We start from the raw sequence: 13968 nt of genomic DNA, 5'->3' as shown, positions 1-13968 counted from the left end.
TAGTCGACTCACTTCTACAAAAGTTTTCGGACAATCTAGTATGTACCATGCATGGTCCGTGAGCCAAGACAAATGTTAGTATATACATACCACAAGTTATAAAGTAATATAAAGAAATAAAGTGACAGTTTTAATCTTACTGACAGCTGATATACTGATGGTATAAGTGAATAAATAAAGTGACGAAATTTGTAAAATGTACATAAAAATAATTTTTAAAAGTATATAAAGGACTGAACATTTTAGATAAGTATAACAATAAATTTTATAATATAAAATGTAAGATATAAATATTTTGTGGTACTTTGTGGGATTTTATTTCAGATTAAATTATAGTAATGTGTTTACTATGTCACTGTGCTGAGAATGGAGCTATGCAGATTTTCAAAATTAAAATAAAGGAATAGACTAAACATAATGTGGTTATTGTGTCATCGTTGAGATTCAAACTATGTTAATTGAGACGGATAATAAAATAAACGAGTGAAAAAACTGGGTAAATACAATAATAAATAAAGAAGCTGACAACTTAGATATATAATATAAAATGTAAGATATTTTATAGTACTTTCTGGGATTTTATTTCAGATTAAATTATAGTAATGTGTTTACTATGTCACTACTGAGGATGGAGCTATGTGGATTGAACATTAAAATGAAAGGAATAGATTCACCATATTATGGTTACTGTGTCATCGCTGAGGATCAAACTGTGTTAATTGAGATGAATATTAAAATAAACAAGTCAACACAATGGGTAAGTACGATACAAATAAAGAAGCTGACAGATTACATTTGTAATTTCAAATGTAAGATTTTATATAGTACTTTTTGGGATTTTGTTTCAGATTAAATTATTGTAAAGTGTTTACTATGTCAATGCTGAGAATGGAGCTATGTGGATTGAACATTAAAACAAAAGGAATAGATTCACCATAATGTTGTTTCTGTTTCATCGCTGATGAGGATCAAACTGTGTTAATTGAGACAGACATTAAAATAAATGAGTCAGCAATTTGGGTAAATACAATAATAAATAAAGAAAATGACATAATAGATATATAATATAAAATGTAAGATGTTTTATAGTACTTTGTGGGATTTTGTTTCAGATTAAATTATAGTAATGTACGTGTGTTTACTGTATCACTGCTGAGGATGAAGCTATGTGGATCGAACATTAAAAAAAAGAATAGATTGACCATAATGTGGTTACTGTGTCATCGCTGAGGATCAAACTGTGATAATTGAGATGAATATTAAAATAAAGAAGCTGACAGATTAGATATATAATATAACATGTAAGATATTTTACAGTACTTTGTGGGATTTTATTTAAAGTTAATATATGTAAAATAAAATTTTTGTTTTCTTTTTACAATTGTATCTATATTAATTACTATATGTTGCAAACTCTTAAAATTAAGCCTCTGCTTTTATTAGCAAACTAATAGTTCCACACGGCAGTGATGCCAGAATCAAGCTTTTAGCAACAAAAATGAAGATAAGCGCTAGCAAGCAGCAGTATAGAAAATTTAAAGGGAAGCGGTACAAACACAACTATGCCTGGAGAGCATAGGTGTGATTTGGACTTCAGGCAACATTGGCTTTAGAAGAAGAGCGACTACCGCTAACCGTGACATTTTTACGTGTCATCCGTGTGAGGTGGTCCTGCATTTACCTAAAAACTCAAAGCAAATAAAAATGCTTTTCCTAAATTGATTTTTAATTTTGATAAAATGGTCAAATGTAGCCATTAATTAATTAGATTTGGTAATAAATACAGAAAATGCGTTTTATTATAACAAATGAGTTGAGGTAAAATAAACTCAATGTTTTTATATTAATCTGTTAACAAATGCATTTTTTTATTTATTATTGAGTCCAATAAATTAATGGTTATTAAAAAATAATCCTTGTAATGAAAAAAAAAATTAAAAAATTTTAAACTTCACCATGACTCGAACACGAGCCCACCGCATCATAAACGGCAACCTTACCGCCTGCGCTACAGCGCTCACTTGATGTACCAAGAGCAAAACAGCCTTTTAAAGACTGACTACAATTCTTTCACTAACTCGTCATAAACGATCAAGAATTAGCTGCAATAATAAATACATTTATCTCCACAGCATTATTGCACTAAATTTATTATGTTTTTAATTTGAAGCATATATTTTACATGAAGATACGATACTTTAAGGATGTTCATGCAATACTCTAAATACAAAACTATTCATATGCTCGTTTATCATAGTTATTCGACTACATATAACAAATATTATAATATTACTTAATTAATTTATGATAGTTGAGCATATGAATAGTTATTATATAAAGTACTGAATGGTTACCCTTAAATTAACATATCTTCATGCAAAATGTATGCTTCAAATTAAAAACAATAAATTTAATACAATAATGCTATGTAGATAAATGTATTTATTATTACAGCTAATTCTTGATCATTTATGACGAATTAATAAAAGAATTGTAGTCAGTTTTTAAAAAGCCTGTTTTGCTCTTGGTACATCAAGTGAGCGCTGTAGCGCAGGCGGTAAGGTTGCCGTTTATCATGTGGTGGGCTCGTGTTCGAGTCTTGGTGAAGATTAAAATTTTTTCATTTTTTGTTTCATTACAAAGAATTTTTTTTTAATAACCGTTAACTTAGGCCCGGTGTCACAAGCCTTGATTAACTTAAGTTGTTGATTAAGAAGTGCTGACAATCGCTACAAAATTAAAATAAGATACACCGAGACATCAGTTTAAGTTGTCGGTACTGAGGTGTGAATTGTTAGAGAGTGGTTGGAACGAAGGAATACTGTGGAATATTGGAATAGTTAGGAGAAGGAAAAAGTAAATTGCAACAATTTAAATATAAATTTAATATTGAATTGCATGATATAACGGTAAGCCTAGTTGTAAATATAAATTGAATTTTTTAAATAATAAATATATTATATATATTTGTATTAAATTTATTTATATCAAGAGTATTGTGTTTTCACAGATTGTGTTTTATATTATATATCATGGCTGTCTTTAAGAGACAAACAAATTTTAATAACGTTGAAAAATTAGCCTTAATAGATTTGGTGGATAAATATGCTAGCATAGTAGAAAATAAAAAAACTGATGAAGTTAAACCAATAGAAAAAGCAGAAACATGGAAGAAAATAGCAGCAGAATATAACAGCATCTCGAACTTAGAGAATAGAGATGAAAGAGCCATTAAAAATTTATGGACTAATTTAAAAGCAAACACAAAAAAGCATTTTGCAGAATTAAAAAGGCAAACAAATCTTTCAGGTAACTACATATATATTATAAAAAATAATATGCATAACTAATTTATTTAAAGTGGACATTAAGTGGTGATTTTCTTAAATGGTTTGTTTCAAAGACCATTTAACATATTAAAATCAATTTAAAATTATAGGTGGTGGACGTTCAAATGTGAAACCAAATATCATATTTGAAAAAGTATTAAATATAATTGGGCATTCAAGTGTTTTCGGTTTAAACAATAGTTTTGATTCTGATGCAATAGAAGGTACAGGCACAGCGTGGAATATTATGAATGTACATAAAGATGAAAACGATGATCCAGATGATCCAAAAGAAATTTATCAGGTAAAATACTTGAACTTGTTTCTTTTGTATAATCGTTTTGATTACACATTCTCTATTAAGTATATTATTTTTATTAACAGTATCTTTTAAAGGACAATGAAATTAATGAATGGAAAGATTGGAATCCAAGAAAGTTATCACAGCCTATTAGTAATCCTTTAAAAATGATTGTTAAGGGAGATTCTATAACTGGTGTGAAAAAAAAGAATAACCACAAAATGCTGACCGAAACTCAAAACATATTATTGAATTCTAAAATTGAATTAACAAATTTGATGAAGGAGAATTTAATTCATAAACAAGCAATAGAAAAAAATGTCATAAAGGAGCAATTACGAAATGAAAAGTTAAAAGGAAGATTGTTAAAAGCAGAGCTAAAGAAATTAAATCAACAGGAGGAAGACTTCGCTTCAAGTGACTTATCAAACTGAAATCCCAATAAAAGTTTGAAAACAACAAAAGTTCAGAAATTTTAGATTTTATTAAGAAGTATATAAAGTTTATTAATATAGTATAGCGGGGTTATTACATAATTTTTGTTTTAATTTATATCAATGTGATATGTGCAATGTGATATATGATTTACATATGTATTGTAACCAGTTTATAGTACCAATGTGTTAATTACAAAATATTATTTAGCTATGTTTAAGATCATAGAGAAATAAAAGAAATATATTTTTGTTTTAATTAAAAAGTTTAATAAAATGAATTTAATTCTTACATCATACGTTAAAAACGTATTGTTTATCCTTAGCTTTACCATAACAGTTCAGTTCTAAAATTTTAAGGCGACGTATTTATCTAATTACAATATTTTTTATATTTATATATCCATTTAACTTTACAGTTATTATATTATTTACTAACGTCTAAAAGCAAACTCCTCGGATTTCCTTAAAGCAAAACATTAAATATTTTGAAAATAGTGATCTATTAAATATCTTCTTTCATCGTTATGCAGAAATTCATTTCCTTGTTCTTGTATTATGGCATTATATAAATTAGGATCAAAATCTTCAACATCTAATGTATGTCTTAATATATTATGTAAAACAGCTGTAGCTCCTATAACTGCAAGAGTTCTTTGCACTGTTTTAAAACGTGTTCCGATAGATAAAACAGGAAAACTTCTTTTCCAAGTTCCAAAACAACGCTCTACCATAGAACGAGTTCTAATTTGTGATTCATTGTATAAATTTTCAGCATGCGTTACAGGATTTTGCAAAGGTGTCATCAAGTACGGTAAGTTTGGGTAACCAGCATCTCCTAGCAATAGAGCGTTCCCAAATTGTCCAGCTTCAAATCGCGCTTTTATTGTAGAGTGATTAAATATAGTCGAATCGTGTGCTGATCCAGGCCAACGTGCTACAAAATCTATTATTTCTAATTTAGAGTTTGCAATGACCTGTACATTTATTGAAAAAATACTTTTCCTGTTTCGGTACAGTTCAGAATCATCCCCACCTGTTTCATTAACATTGGTTAATGATAGAAAATCTCAACTTTTTTTTTGGAACAAAATATTTGACAAATGCATCTTACCATATGATTCAATTTTTACATGTGTACAATCAATAGCGCCTATAACCCTTATAAATCCTGATTTTTGGAAATTTCCTTGCTGCATCCCCAAAATTTCATCATTATTTACGGGGAATTTTATAAATTCAGAATGCATATTTGCAATAAGTGGAGAAACTCTGTGTATTATTCTCTGAGCAGATTTTTTACTGAAGCCGCAAAAATCTGCACAAGTTACCATATAACATCCAGTAGCATAAAAGCGTAAGCAGGCAAGTAATTGATTAATGGGTAATATATTAGTTGATCTGCAATAAAATAGGGTATAAATAATCTTGCTTTAAAAAATTATGTGTAGCTTTATTTTGTAAGAAGAACATTTTAGTAAACATCTTTCAAATTGAGGTTGTTGGCTATAGATAATTTTATTATAGACTATTGCATTAGTACAATAAATTAAATTAAAGAAAATATATTTTATTCCAGAATGAACTATAAGATATTTGAAAATTTATTCAGGGTAAATTTCAAGTAAACTTTAAACTAATTTACACAATGAATTAATGACATTATTATCTGTCATCCTTTACATCATACAAGTTTTACTTTGAAAGTCTAGCTATAATAGTATAATTAAAAACAAAAATATTGGATTAAACTAACCTTGTTCCATTTTGGTATATTAAACCTCCATATATTTTTCTTAGAACCATTATAAATTCATTTTTGGTAAGACGAAATCTTTCTCTAAAATCATCATTATTTAATATATCAAACCAATTCTTTTGTTGTCTAAAAGTTCGTGTTTCTTCTTTTTGAGCTTGAATATATAAGTTCACTTGTTCATCTTCCTCTTCTTCATCTTCCATCCATTCCAAAATAAACTCTGTCAGACAGTTGTTCATGATAATCTTCAAAATTAATAAGTATCAATAAAAAGAAGCAATATCAAAATTACTACTTAATGTTTCTTCTGCTTGTTAAATGTCATATACAAAAATTAATTTGTCGTGGAGAATCATATTTTTCAAAAAAAACTTCGTCATAAAATACACTGTGTAGCCAAATAAATATATATCATGTATTTAATTGACATTATAATTGTGCGAAATGTTTCTTCAAATTTACTTGTAAATATACTCCACAAATTTTTTCTTGTTTATCTATGTTCTTTAAGTTATCATTTATATTATAAAATATAAAAATTTGTAAAAATTCAATACTCTTGATAAAAATAAATTTAATGCAAATATATATAATGTTTATTATTTAAAAATTCAATTTATATTTACAACTAAGCTTACCTTTATATCATGCAATTCAATATTAAATTTATATTTAAATTGTTGCAATTTACTTTTTCCTTCTCCTAACTGTTCCAATATTCCACAGTATTCCTTCGTTCCAACCACTCTCTAACAATTCACACCTCAGTACCGACAACTTAAACTGATGTCTCGGTGTATCTTATTTTAATTTTGTAGCGATTGTCAGCACTTCTTAATCAACAACTTAAGTTAATCAAGGCTTGTGACACCGGGCCTTATTGGACTCAATAATAAATAAAAAAATGCATTTGTTAACAAATTAATATAAAAACATTGAGTTTATTTTACCTCAACTCATTTGTTATAATAAAACGCATTTTTTGTATTTATTACCAAATCTAATTAATTAATGGCTACATTTGACCATTTTATCAAAATTAAAAATCAATTTAGGAAAAGCATTTTTATTTTATTTATTCACTTATACCATAAGTACATCAACTGTCAGATAGATCAAAGCTGTCACTAGTCACTACTCCTTATTTCTTTATTACACTTTATTTTTCCGTATACTAACATTTGTCTTCGTTCACGCCGTTCACGGTGACAGGCTGTGAATATAATATATATAATTTTTGATATATTACGTTCTGCATTTAAGATGGCTACTGACGTATTTCCGCTGGCAGTATACTTTGTGCAGTCTGCATTCCTTATATCAAAATTCACTTACTATAGAGCGTAGTACTATTCAAGATGGCGGACTTGGCAACCTTGGTGCACACTGCACAGTAGAGACCCTCCAGGCAGAGTCTGGCGGAATGGCTTCTACATTTTGATTGGTTCTGCCATAGTTAATCACATTTGAAGAGGGAGTATGTACATACATACATGATTAGAGGGAATTTCAAAAATTTTAAGCAAATGAACAAAGAAATTAATGCAATTATCTAAAATTATTTCTGTCTATTATGATAAGTCACTTTTACAAAAACTTATTAATTTAAGAAAATATATAAAATACGACAAATAACATCCAATAACAATTTTAAATATTATTAAAGTATCAATATCACATGCAAATTAAGTTAGTTTCTTAATAATCTTAAGTATAATATCAATTTTAAGAGGTAATAGAATGCATAGCCATACGCTTACTATCATATAATTTCCTTTTTTCTTTGTTTTTATTACAAGAGATCCTTAATCGAAATGTTACAAATCTTTTAAATATTTTAATTGACAGTTCGTGACAATTTAAAATGTGTGATGCATCAATGATAGAAAATTTTTCTAAGAAGAATGATCTAGGATTAACAACCATTTTTAATACATTTTGTATATATTGACGGTAAATAAGTTCCATTTTGTAAAATATTTCAAATGTTGGTACATTAACAAACCACAATGTATTCTTAGCATATCTTCTTAATAATACCAATTTAGAGAAGGAATAACGTTTATATGTTTTACTTCCTACAGAATTTAAACATAAATTGCATGTATTACAATTCTTTATTATACTGCATATTATGTATCCGGCAATATTGTATAAAACATTCATTTCAATATTATTAAGTTCACAAGTACTATGTTGCGCAGTGATAGGAATTTCAGTTCCTACAACTGGTCTTAAATGATCTGATGGTTTCTCTGTTTTTTTACAAAATTGGTCTAAAATATTACACAAATATGATCTATCATCTTCATTATAGTTGCTGCTTTTAACATATTTTCCGTATTGCGACAATGCTATAAGACGTAAACAATTTTTTACTTGAAGCGCAGTTGGAATTTCAAATCGCAATCTAATTACAGAAAATATATTTTCTACGCAATCCTGGGAAAAACGAGCAGTTAAGATAAATGACATATTTCTTTCTTCCAACAAATACTCTGTTAATTGTAATATAGAGGTTGTAGAAATAATTACACCTCGTTGGAAAGGTTTAAAAATTCCTTTAAACCCAACCTTCATATGTGTGAACAAATCTATAACTTCTAAAAGAGTTCTTCTGCTATTTTCATATTTATTAATTTTCATTTTACTTAAAGCTAATGATGGAATTCTTGAACACATTAAGCTAAACCATTTAGCAATAAGATTAACGAACCATGCAGTCGTCTTGTACTCAGGTTTGCGAATCTCATCTGCTACAAATTCGAAAGCTGAGTATACATCAGCACTAAACATATTTGTTGCTTTATTTACACGCATCTTATTATATTGATTAGTGTTTTCAATATCTACCTTCAACAGTTTCGGTGTTATATATAAATCCGATTTTTGTTGTAAATTAATTAATTCTAAGAAATGATCGATTTTTACAATAGTCGTAGGTAAATTGTATTTCTCTTTAAATTGAAGTGGTAATTCAAATTGTTTATTGTTTATTAATGACGATTTAATATTTTTCAAAAGATGAGGTACGTCAGCTATAAAATATAGCCGTCGTTTTGAATCACATGGATGTGGAATGAAGTTAGTAGTAACAGACCATTGGCTAGCATTTACAAAAAAGGATTTCCACATTGTCATATTTGATGGTCCCATATCAGTTGTAATACAATTTACTCTTAGTCCAATCTTTTCAGCTTTCGCTATAATCTGTAACACAATTGACTGCAGAACTAAGCCATTGTATCCATTGCCTGTGAAGAAGTACCCTATAATTTGTTTCCACCTACATGAAGTTCCTCCTAGCATTAATAACAGAACATGCGTTGCAGCTCCTGAGTGATTGGGAAATGTAACGTCCCCATAAAAACATTGCGTCGATGGATCATATTCCCTCTTGTTTGTTATTGACATTTCATCTAAGAATAGACTACACTCCTTATCTATCGAATCTTGAAAATTATTCACCTTCTTTTCTAAAATGGAAAACAATTCATCTGATATTCCTCCTGCAAATTTAAATTTCTCAATGCGTTCCCTTAAAGTTCGCAAAGATGGATATGGCAATTTTTTCTTCAAAAGTTCTTCATATCCACTTGTACCACAACTAAATTTTAATTGTAATGCATCTCGAATGGTTTCATTTGACCACTTTTTTATTTTTTTCTGTGGATATTTTTTTGCAACCAAATATTTTATTTGATCCTCATTAAATATATTATGTAAAGCATCCTTATATTCGTTTTTACACTGACATTTTCTTTGCTTCAAATCTCTTAGTATTTTCCTATAGTTTTTAATTATATTATGTTGTTTTAGTATTTTAGATTTCATATCATGAATGCCTTTAATACTTGATTTATAACAGTTGGTTTTTTGTTCTTGCACCTCATTTATTTCTTCTTCGCAATTTTGACATTCATGATCATAATTAATGATATTAGCCAATATTCCATCTCTAGTGCACTCATTAGCTTCTTCTAATAACGCTTCCTTGAATGTTAGTCAACATAATATTAATAAAAAGGTAGATAGGTATACATATATGAAAATAATGTAATTGGTGAACCTAAAAATATTAATTTATAAAAATATAAATGACTAAAATAAATGAAAATACCTGGCTACTATTTAATTCGTTATTATCGTGGCTAGTTATTTTCTCTATTACTTCAACATTCATATTCTGAAAGTGTAAAACATAAATTAAAAAGTTACTATTGTTACTGTAATTGATAAGGATGATTACCTTATCATAATATATTTTTCTGTTATATGGAAAAACAGTCGGTTCTGCCGTTGATTTTAGAACTCTTTTTCCGTCCACACGTGTTTTCTCCCACATACTTTCATCAAAATGCACCTTAATTATCAGGATTAATTAAAATATATAAAAATAATTTGGTTATAAGTGATTATAATATTTTAATTGGTTTACTTCACAAATGTATGTGCGTTCTTTTGGAGTCCAATTTTTCCGATTTATATTTTTAATCCATTGTTCTCGTCTGCATAGATCTCGAGGTATTACTTTCATTATGAATCCTTTTCTTGTAGAATTTGAGCAGCCAGGGACACAACAACCGGTCATTTTTTTAATAAATGAGATCAATAAAATAAATAGAGGCTAATCCTAATCAAGTCTCTAACAATCTCTACATGGTCATAGCCATAGTTTGTCAAGATGTTGATCGACGGGTTAATGCTGAATTATATTCTAGATGGCGCAACAATTTGTGATGAAACATGGCGAATTCCGCCAGACTCTGCCTGGAGGGTCTCTAGTGCACAGTAGAGACCCTCCAGGCAGAGTCTGGCGGAATTCGCCATGTTTCATCACAAATTGTTGCGCCATCTAGAATATAATTCAGCATTAACCCGTCGATCAACATCTTGACAAACTATGGCTATGACCATGTAGAGATTGTTAGAGACTTGATTAGGATTAGCCTCTATTTATTTTATTGATCTCATTTATTAAAAAAATGACCGGTTGTTGTGTCCCTGGCTGCTCAAATTCTACAAGAAAAGGATTCATAATGAAAGTAATACCTCGAGATCTATGCAGACGAGAACAATGGATTAAAAATATAAATCGGAAAAATTGGACTCCAAAAGAACGCACATACATTTGTGAAGTAAACCAATTAAAATATTATAATCACTTATAACCAAATTATTTTTATATATTTTAATTAATCCTGATAATTAAGGTGCATTTTGATGAAAGTATGTGGGAGAAAACACGTGTGGACGGAAAAAGAGTTCTAAAATCAACGGCAGAACCGACTGTTTTTCCATATAACAGAAAAATATATTATGATAAGGTAATCATCCTTATCAATTACAGTAACAATAGTAACTTTTTAATTTATGTTTTACACTTTCAGAATATGAATGTTGAAGTAATAGAGAAAATAACTAGCCACGATAATAACGAATTAAATAGTAGCCAGGTATTTTCATTTATTTTAGTCATTTATATTTTTATAAATTAATATTTTTAGGTTCACCAATTACATTATTTTCATATATGTATATCTATCTACCTTTTTATTAATATTATGTTGACTAACATTCAAGGAAGCGTTATTAGAAGAAGCTAATGAGTGCACTAGAGATGGAATATTGGCTAATATCATTAATTATGATCATGAATGTCAAAATTGCGAAGAAGAAATAAATGAGGTGCAAGAACAAAAAACCAACTGTTATAAATCAAGTATTAAAGGCATTCATGATATGAAATCTAAAATACTAAAACAACATAATATAATTAAAAACTATAGGAAAATACTAAGAGATTTGAAGCAAAGAAAATGTCAGTGTAAAAACGAATATAAGGATGCTTTACATAATATATTTAATGAGGATCAAATAAAATATTTGGTTGCAAAAAAATATCCACAGAAAAAAATAAAAAAGTGGTCAAATGAAACCATTCGAGATGCATTACAATTAAAATTTAGTTGTGGTACAAGTGGATATGAAGAACTTTTGAAGAAAAAATTGCCATATCCATTGTAACGAAGTTCCCCGTTACGTATACGAAATACCGAATAAAGAACATAAAAGCTACCGAACAGTGGATATTATTAATCCCTACGTTACCGACTCGTGAGATAGGCTCACGAGTGGATTATAGCTAACGTCAAGGATAGACCCCGTTGACAGGCAGAGGCCCGGATGAAAAGACCGGCGCTCCAGTAAACGATGTCCAGGTTGTCCTGAGAAGTAAGGCAGGGCCATGCCAAACAACCCAGGCAACCTGAGATAAGGAGAAGCGGCCTCGGGGAGTCCTAAAACAATGACAGTGTCTATAAGTCCCCACGAGGAGGGGAAATAGAACATCGAGTCTGGCTTGAACGCTGGTTACGCGCGTCAAGCAGGCTGCGCGAATGTCGTGCGCAGACTGCCATAGCAGGCAGTCGGAACGCGACCATGGGACTGTGCTGATGTGTCCGTGCGTGCTGGTGAGCGCGTGACGCGGCACTCAGACATCCATGGGTCGGTTCGCGTACGTGAGGCGTGTGCTATAGGCCAGCCTGCACGTACGTCACGACTGGATACCGGCCAATGCATAGTGGGTTGTGCAGGGGCGTAGTTAGCCCGTTGGAATGTGTCCCGGTGCCCTCCGTAATCCCATAGGCTTGCGCTATGGCTGGACGGGCCGTGAACATTGCCTCCGTGGTGGTCCGCTCCTGGCAAAACGCTATGCTTTGGCAATTGATACCGCATGTTCCCGCACTCCTCACCACCACCTGTGTGTGGGTGGTGAGGGAGAAATGTATGCCCCTCAGCAGGCAGGTTTGCGAGGCTCGGACTTCCGTAAGGAACCCTCCCCTCTCTCCACGACCTAGCATACTGAGCGACCCTGGCTACCGCTACCGTCCATATGCATGGCCGCAGGGCCGTATAAGATGCATAGAGAATGGGGTCGAAGGACCCAATTGATAACGTAGGGTTGTTGGCCACCCAACTGACCAACTGGCGCCCTGATACCGATAGAAAAGGACGGGCGAAGGTAATGGGAAAACCCGTAGTGTGAGTGGCCCCTCGCACTGACGGGAATAACGATACAAATGGCGCCCAACGTGGTTTCTTATAATAGATTAATTATTCGGCGAACGAATAATCCACAAGTCCGAGAAGTTACCGGAAGTGTTGGAGTTTTCAGGGAATAGGTGGCCCACTATTTTCTGGAGGCTCGGAAACGCTGAAAAAGCATGAAAAGATCATCTGGTTGTAAAAGGGATCAAATTCTGTTAAGAATTGATAGCCTGATCGAATTGACGTGTTCACGTAGAATTCGAGCAACCCATGCTAAGCTAACGGGAAATTGGATGAGAACCACGGGCGCAAATATAATTTAATATTATATTCGCCCGTGTTAAAATCTAACGCTACCGAAAAGGCTACTTGACTGGGCAAGTGACAGCTGAGCGCTTGTTTGTAAACAAGTCGACCGGCTGAGCTGAGCCATGCTGCCTGGCGGAGCCCGACCGGCTAACTGTCAGAGCAGTTCAATTAGCTAGCTATCGAGATGTTGCCAAACATAATTACCGAATTAAGCGCAGAATCGGAAATTTGGCAACAGATGATAACGCCTCGCTAACGCTCCGCGAGCCGGCAAGTCGCCTCACATCTCATCCTACCCTGGATCCCTATAGAACTATAGTTCTTTCCGTCTCTCTCAGCCTCCCTCGCTCTCTCTCTCTCTGCCTACAAATGGCTTCCTTGAACGCCTCGCCCTCGACCACGACTGCCGGCGGAACCGCCGACGCTCCCGTCGCTCCTGTGCCTATGGCACAGGACTCCTTTGATGAGGATGCCCTTCTGGCATCCCCATCTCCTGCGGGCCCTGTAGAGGGTCCCGCATCCGATCCCGCACCTGTTCCCGTGGCGCAGGTTGACGTTTCGGCGGCAACCTGCGTTGCTGTTACCGAGGTGGGCGGTAGCCCACCTGTTACCGAGGGGTTGACGAAACACCCTGTAGAGTCTGGGCATGAGGAGCTGGGTACGCAGGTACTCAGCGAATTAATGCAGCGACACTGCAGGATGCGTTCGGTAACCCCGACGCCTATGGAGGGGAGCAATCGGGGTCTTCCTAGACGTAGTCTAGTGGAGTTGCTGGCTGCTCTCTTC

The 13968-nt window shown here is 32.3% G+C and overlaps 3 protein-coding genes across 3 annotated transcripts; 2 read left to right on the top strand and 1 right to left on the bottom strand.

The window, feature by feature from the left end:
* Nucleotides 1–3387: 3387 nt before the first annotated feature.
* Nucleotides 3388–4117, top strand: LOC136780801 (uncharacterized). Its single transcript, XM_066739346.1, has 3 exons — nt 3388–3394; nt 3440–3633; nt 3714–4117. Exons 1-3 carry the CDS (start codon nt 3388–3390, stop codon nt 4062–4064), a joined length of 552 nt encoding a protein of 183 aa, XP_066595443.1. The 3' UTR covers nt 4065–4117.
* A 279-nt stretch (nt 4118–4396) lies between these two features.
* Nucleotides 4397–5381, bottom strand: LOC136780783 (putative nuclease HARBI1). Its single transcript, XM_066739331.1, has 2 exons — nt 5179–5381; nt 4397–5100 (listed from the first exon to the last, which is right to left on the bottom strand). Exons 1-2 carry the CDS (start codon nt 5312–5314, stop codon nt 4544–4546), a joined length of 693 nt encoding a protein of 230 aa, XP_066595428.1. The 5' UTR covers nt 5315–5381; the 3' UTR covers nt 4397–4543.
* Nucleotides 5382–10808: 5427 nt separating this feature from the next.
* LOC136780800 (putative histone-lysine N-methyltransferase 1) lies at nt 10809–11850 on the top strand. Its single transcript, XM_066739344.1, has 4 exons — nt 10809–10961; nt 11037–11150; nt 11214–11279; nt 11407–11850. The coding sequence occupies exons 1-4, from the start codon at nt 10809–10811 to the stop codon at nt 11848–11850; spliced, it is 777 nt and encodes a 258-aa protein (XP_066595441.1).
* The last annotated feature ends 2118 nt before the right edge of the window (nt 11851–13968 follow it).

The sequence above is a fragment of the Prorops nasuta genome, unplaced genomic scaffold (genome assembly GCF_024137725.1).
Source record: "Prorops nasuta isolate Cenicafe-Biocafe unplaced genomic scaffold, Cenicafe_Pnas_1.2 PNAS00020, whole genome shotgun sequence".
NCBI lineage: Eukaryota > Metazoa > Arthropoda > Insecta > Hymenoptera > Bethylidae > Prorops > Prorops nasuta.
Note: the sequence above shows the minus strand (reverse complement) of the source record. Positions and strands in the feature narration are given on the sequence as shown.

What these genes read in the sequence shown, in the direction of transcription:
- LOC136780800 (XM_066739344.1), top strand. Translation starts at nt 10,809, where the DNA reads ATGACCGGTTGTTGTGTCCCTGGCTGCTCAAATTCTACAAGAAAAGGA. An exon ending in AACGCACATACATTTGTGAA is followed by an intron (nt 10,962 to 11,036) that starts GTAAACCAATTA and finishes CTGATAATTAAG; the next exon opens with GTGCATTTTGATGAAAGTAT. An exon ending in ACGAATTAAATAGTAGCCAG is followed by an intron (nt 11,280 to 11,406) that starts GTATTTTCATTT and finishes CTAACATTCAAG; the next exon opens with GAAGCGTTATTAGAAGAAGC.
- LOC136780801 (XM_066739346.1), top strand. An exon ending in ATCCAAAAGAAATTTATCAG is followed by an intron (nt 3,634 to 3,713) that starts GTAAAATACTTG and finishes TTTTATTAACAG; the next exon opens with TATCTTTTAAAGGACAATGA.
- LOC136780783 (XM_066739331.1), bottom strand. Translation starts at nt 5,314, where the DNA reads ATGCATTCTGAATTTATAAAATTCCCCGTAAATAATGATGAAATTTTG. An exon ending in TGTAAAAATTGAATCATATG is followed by an intron (nt 5,101 to 5,178) that starts GTAAGATGCATT and finishes TTAATGAAACAG; the next exon opens with GTGGGGATGATTCTGAACTG.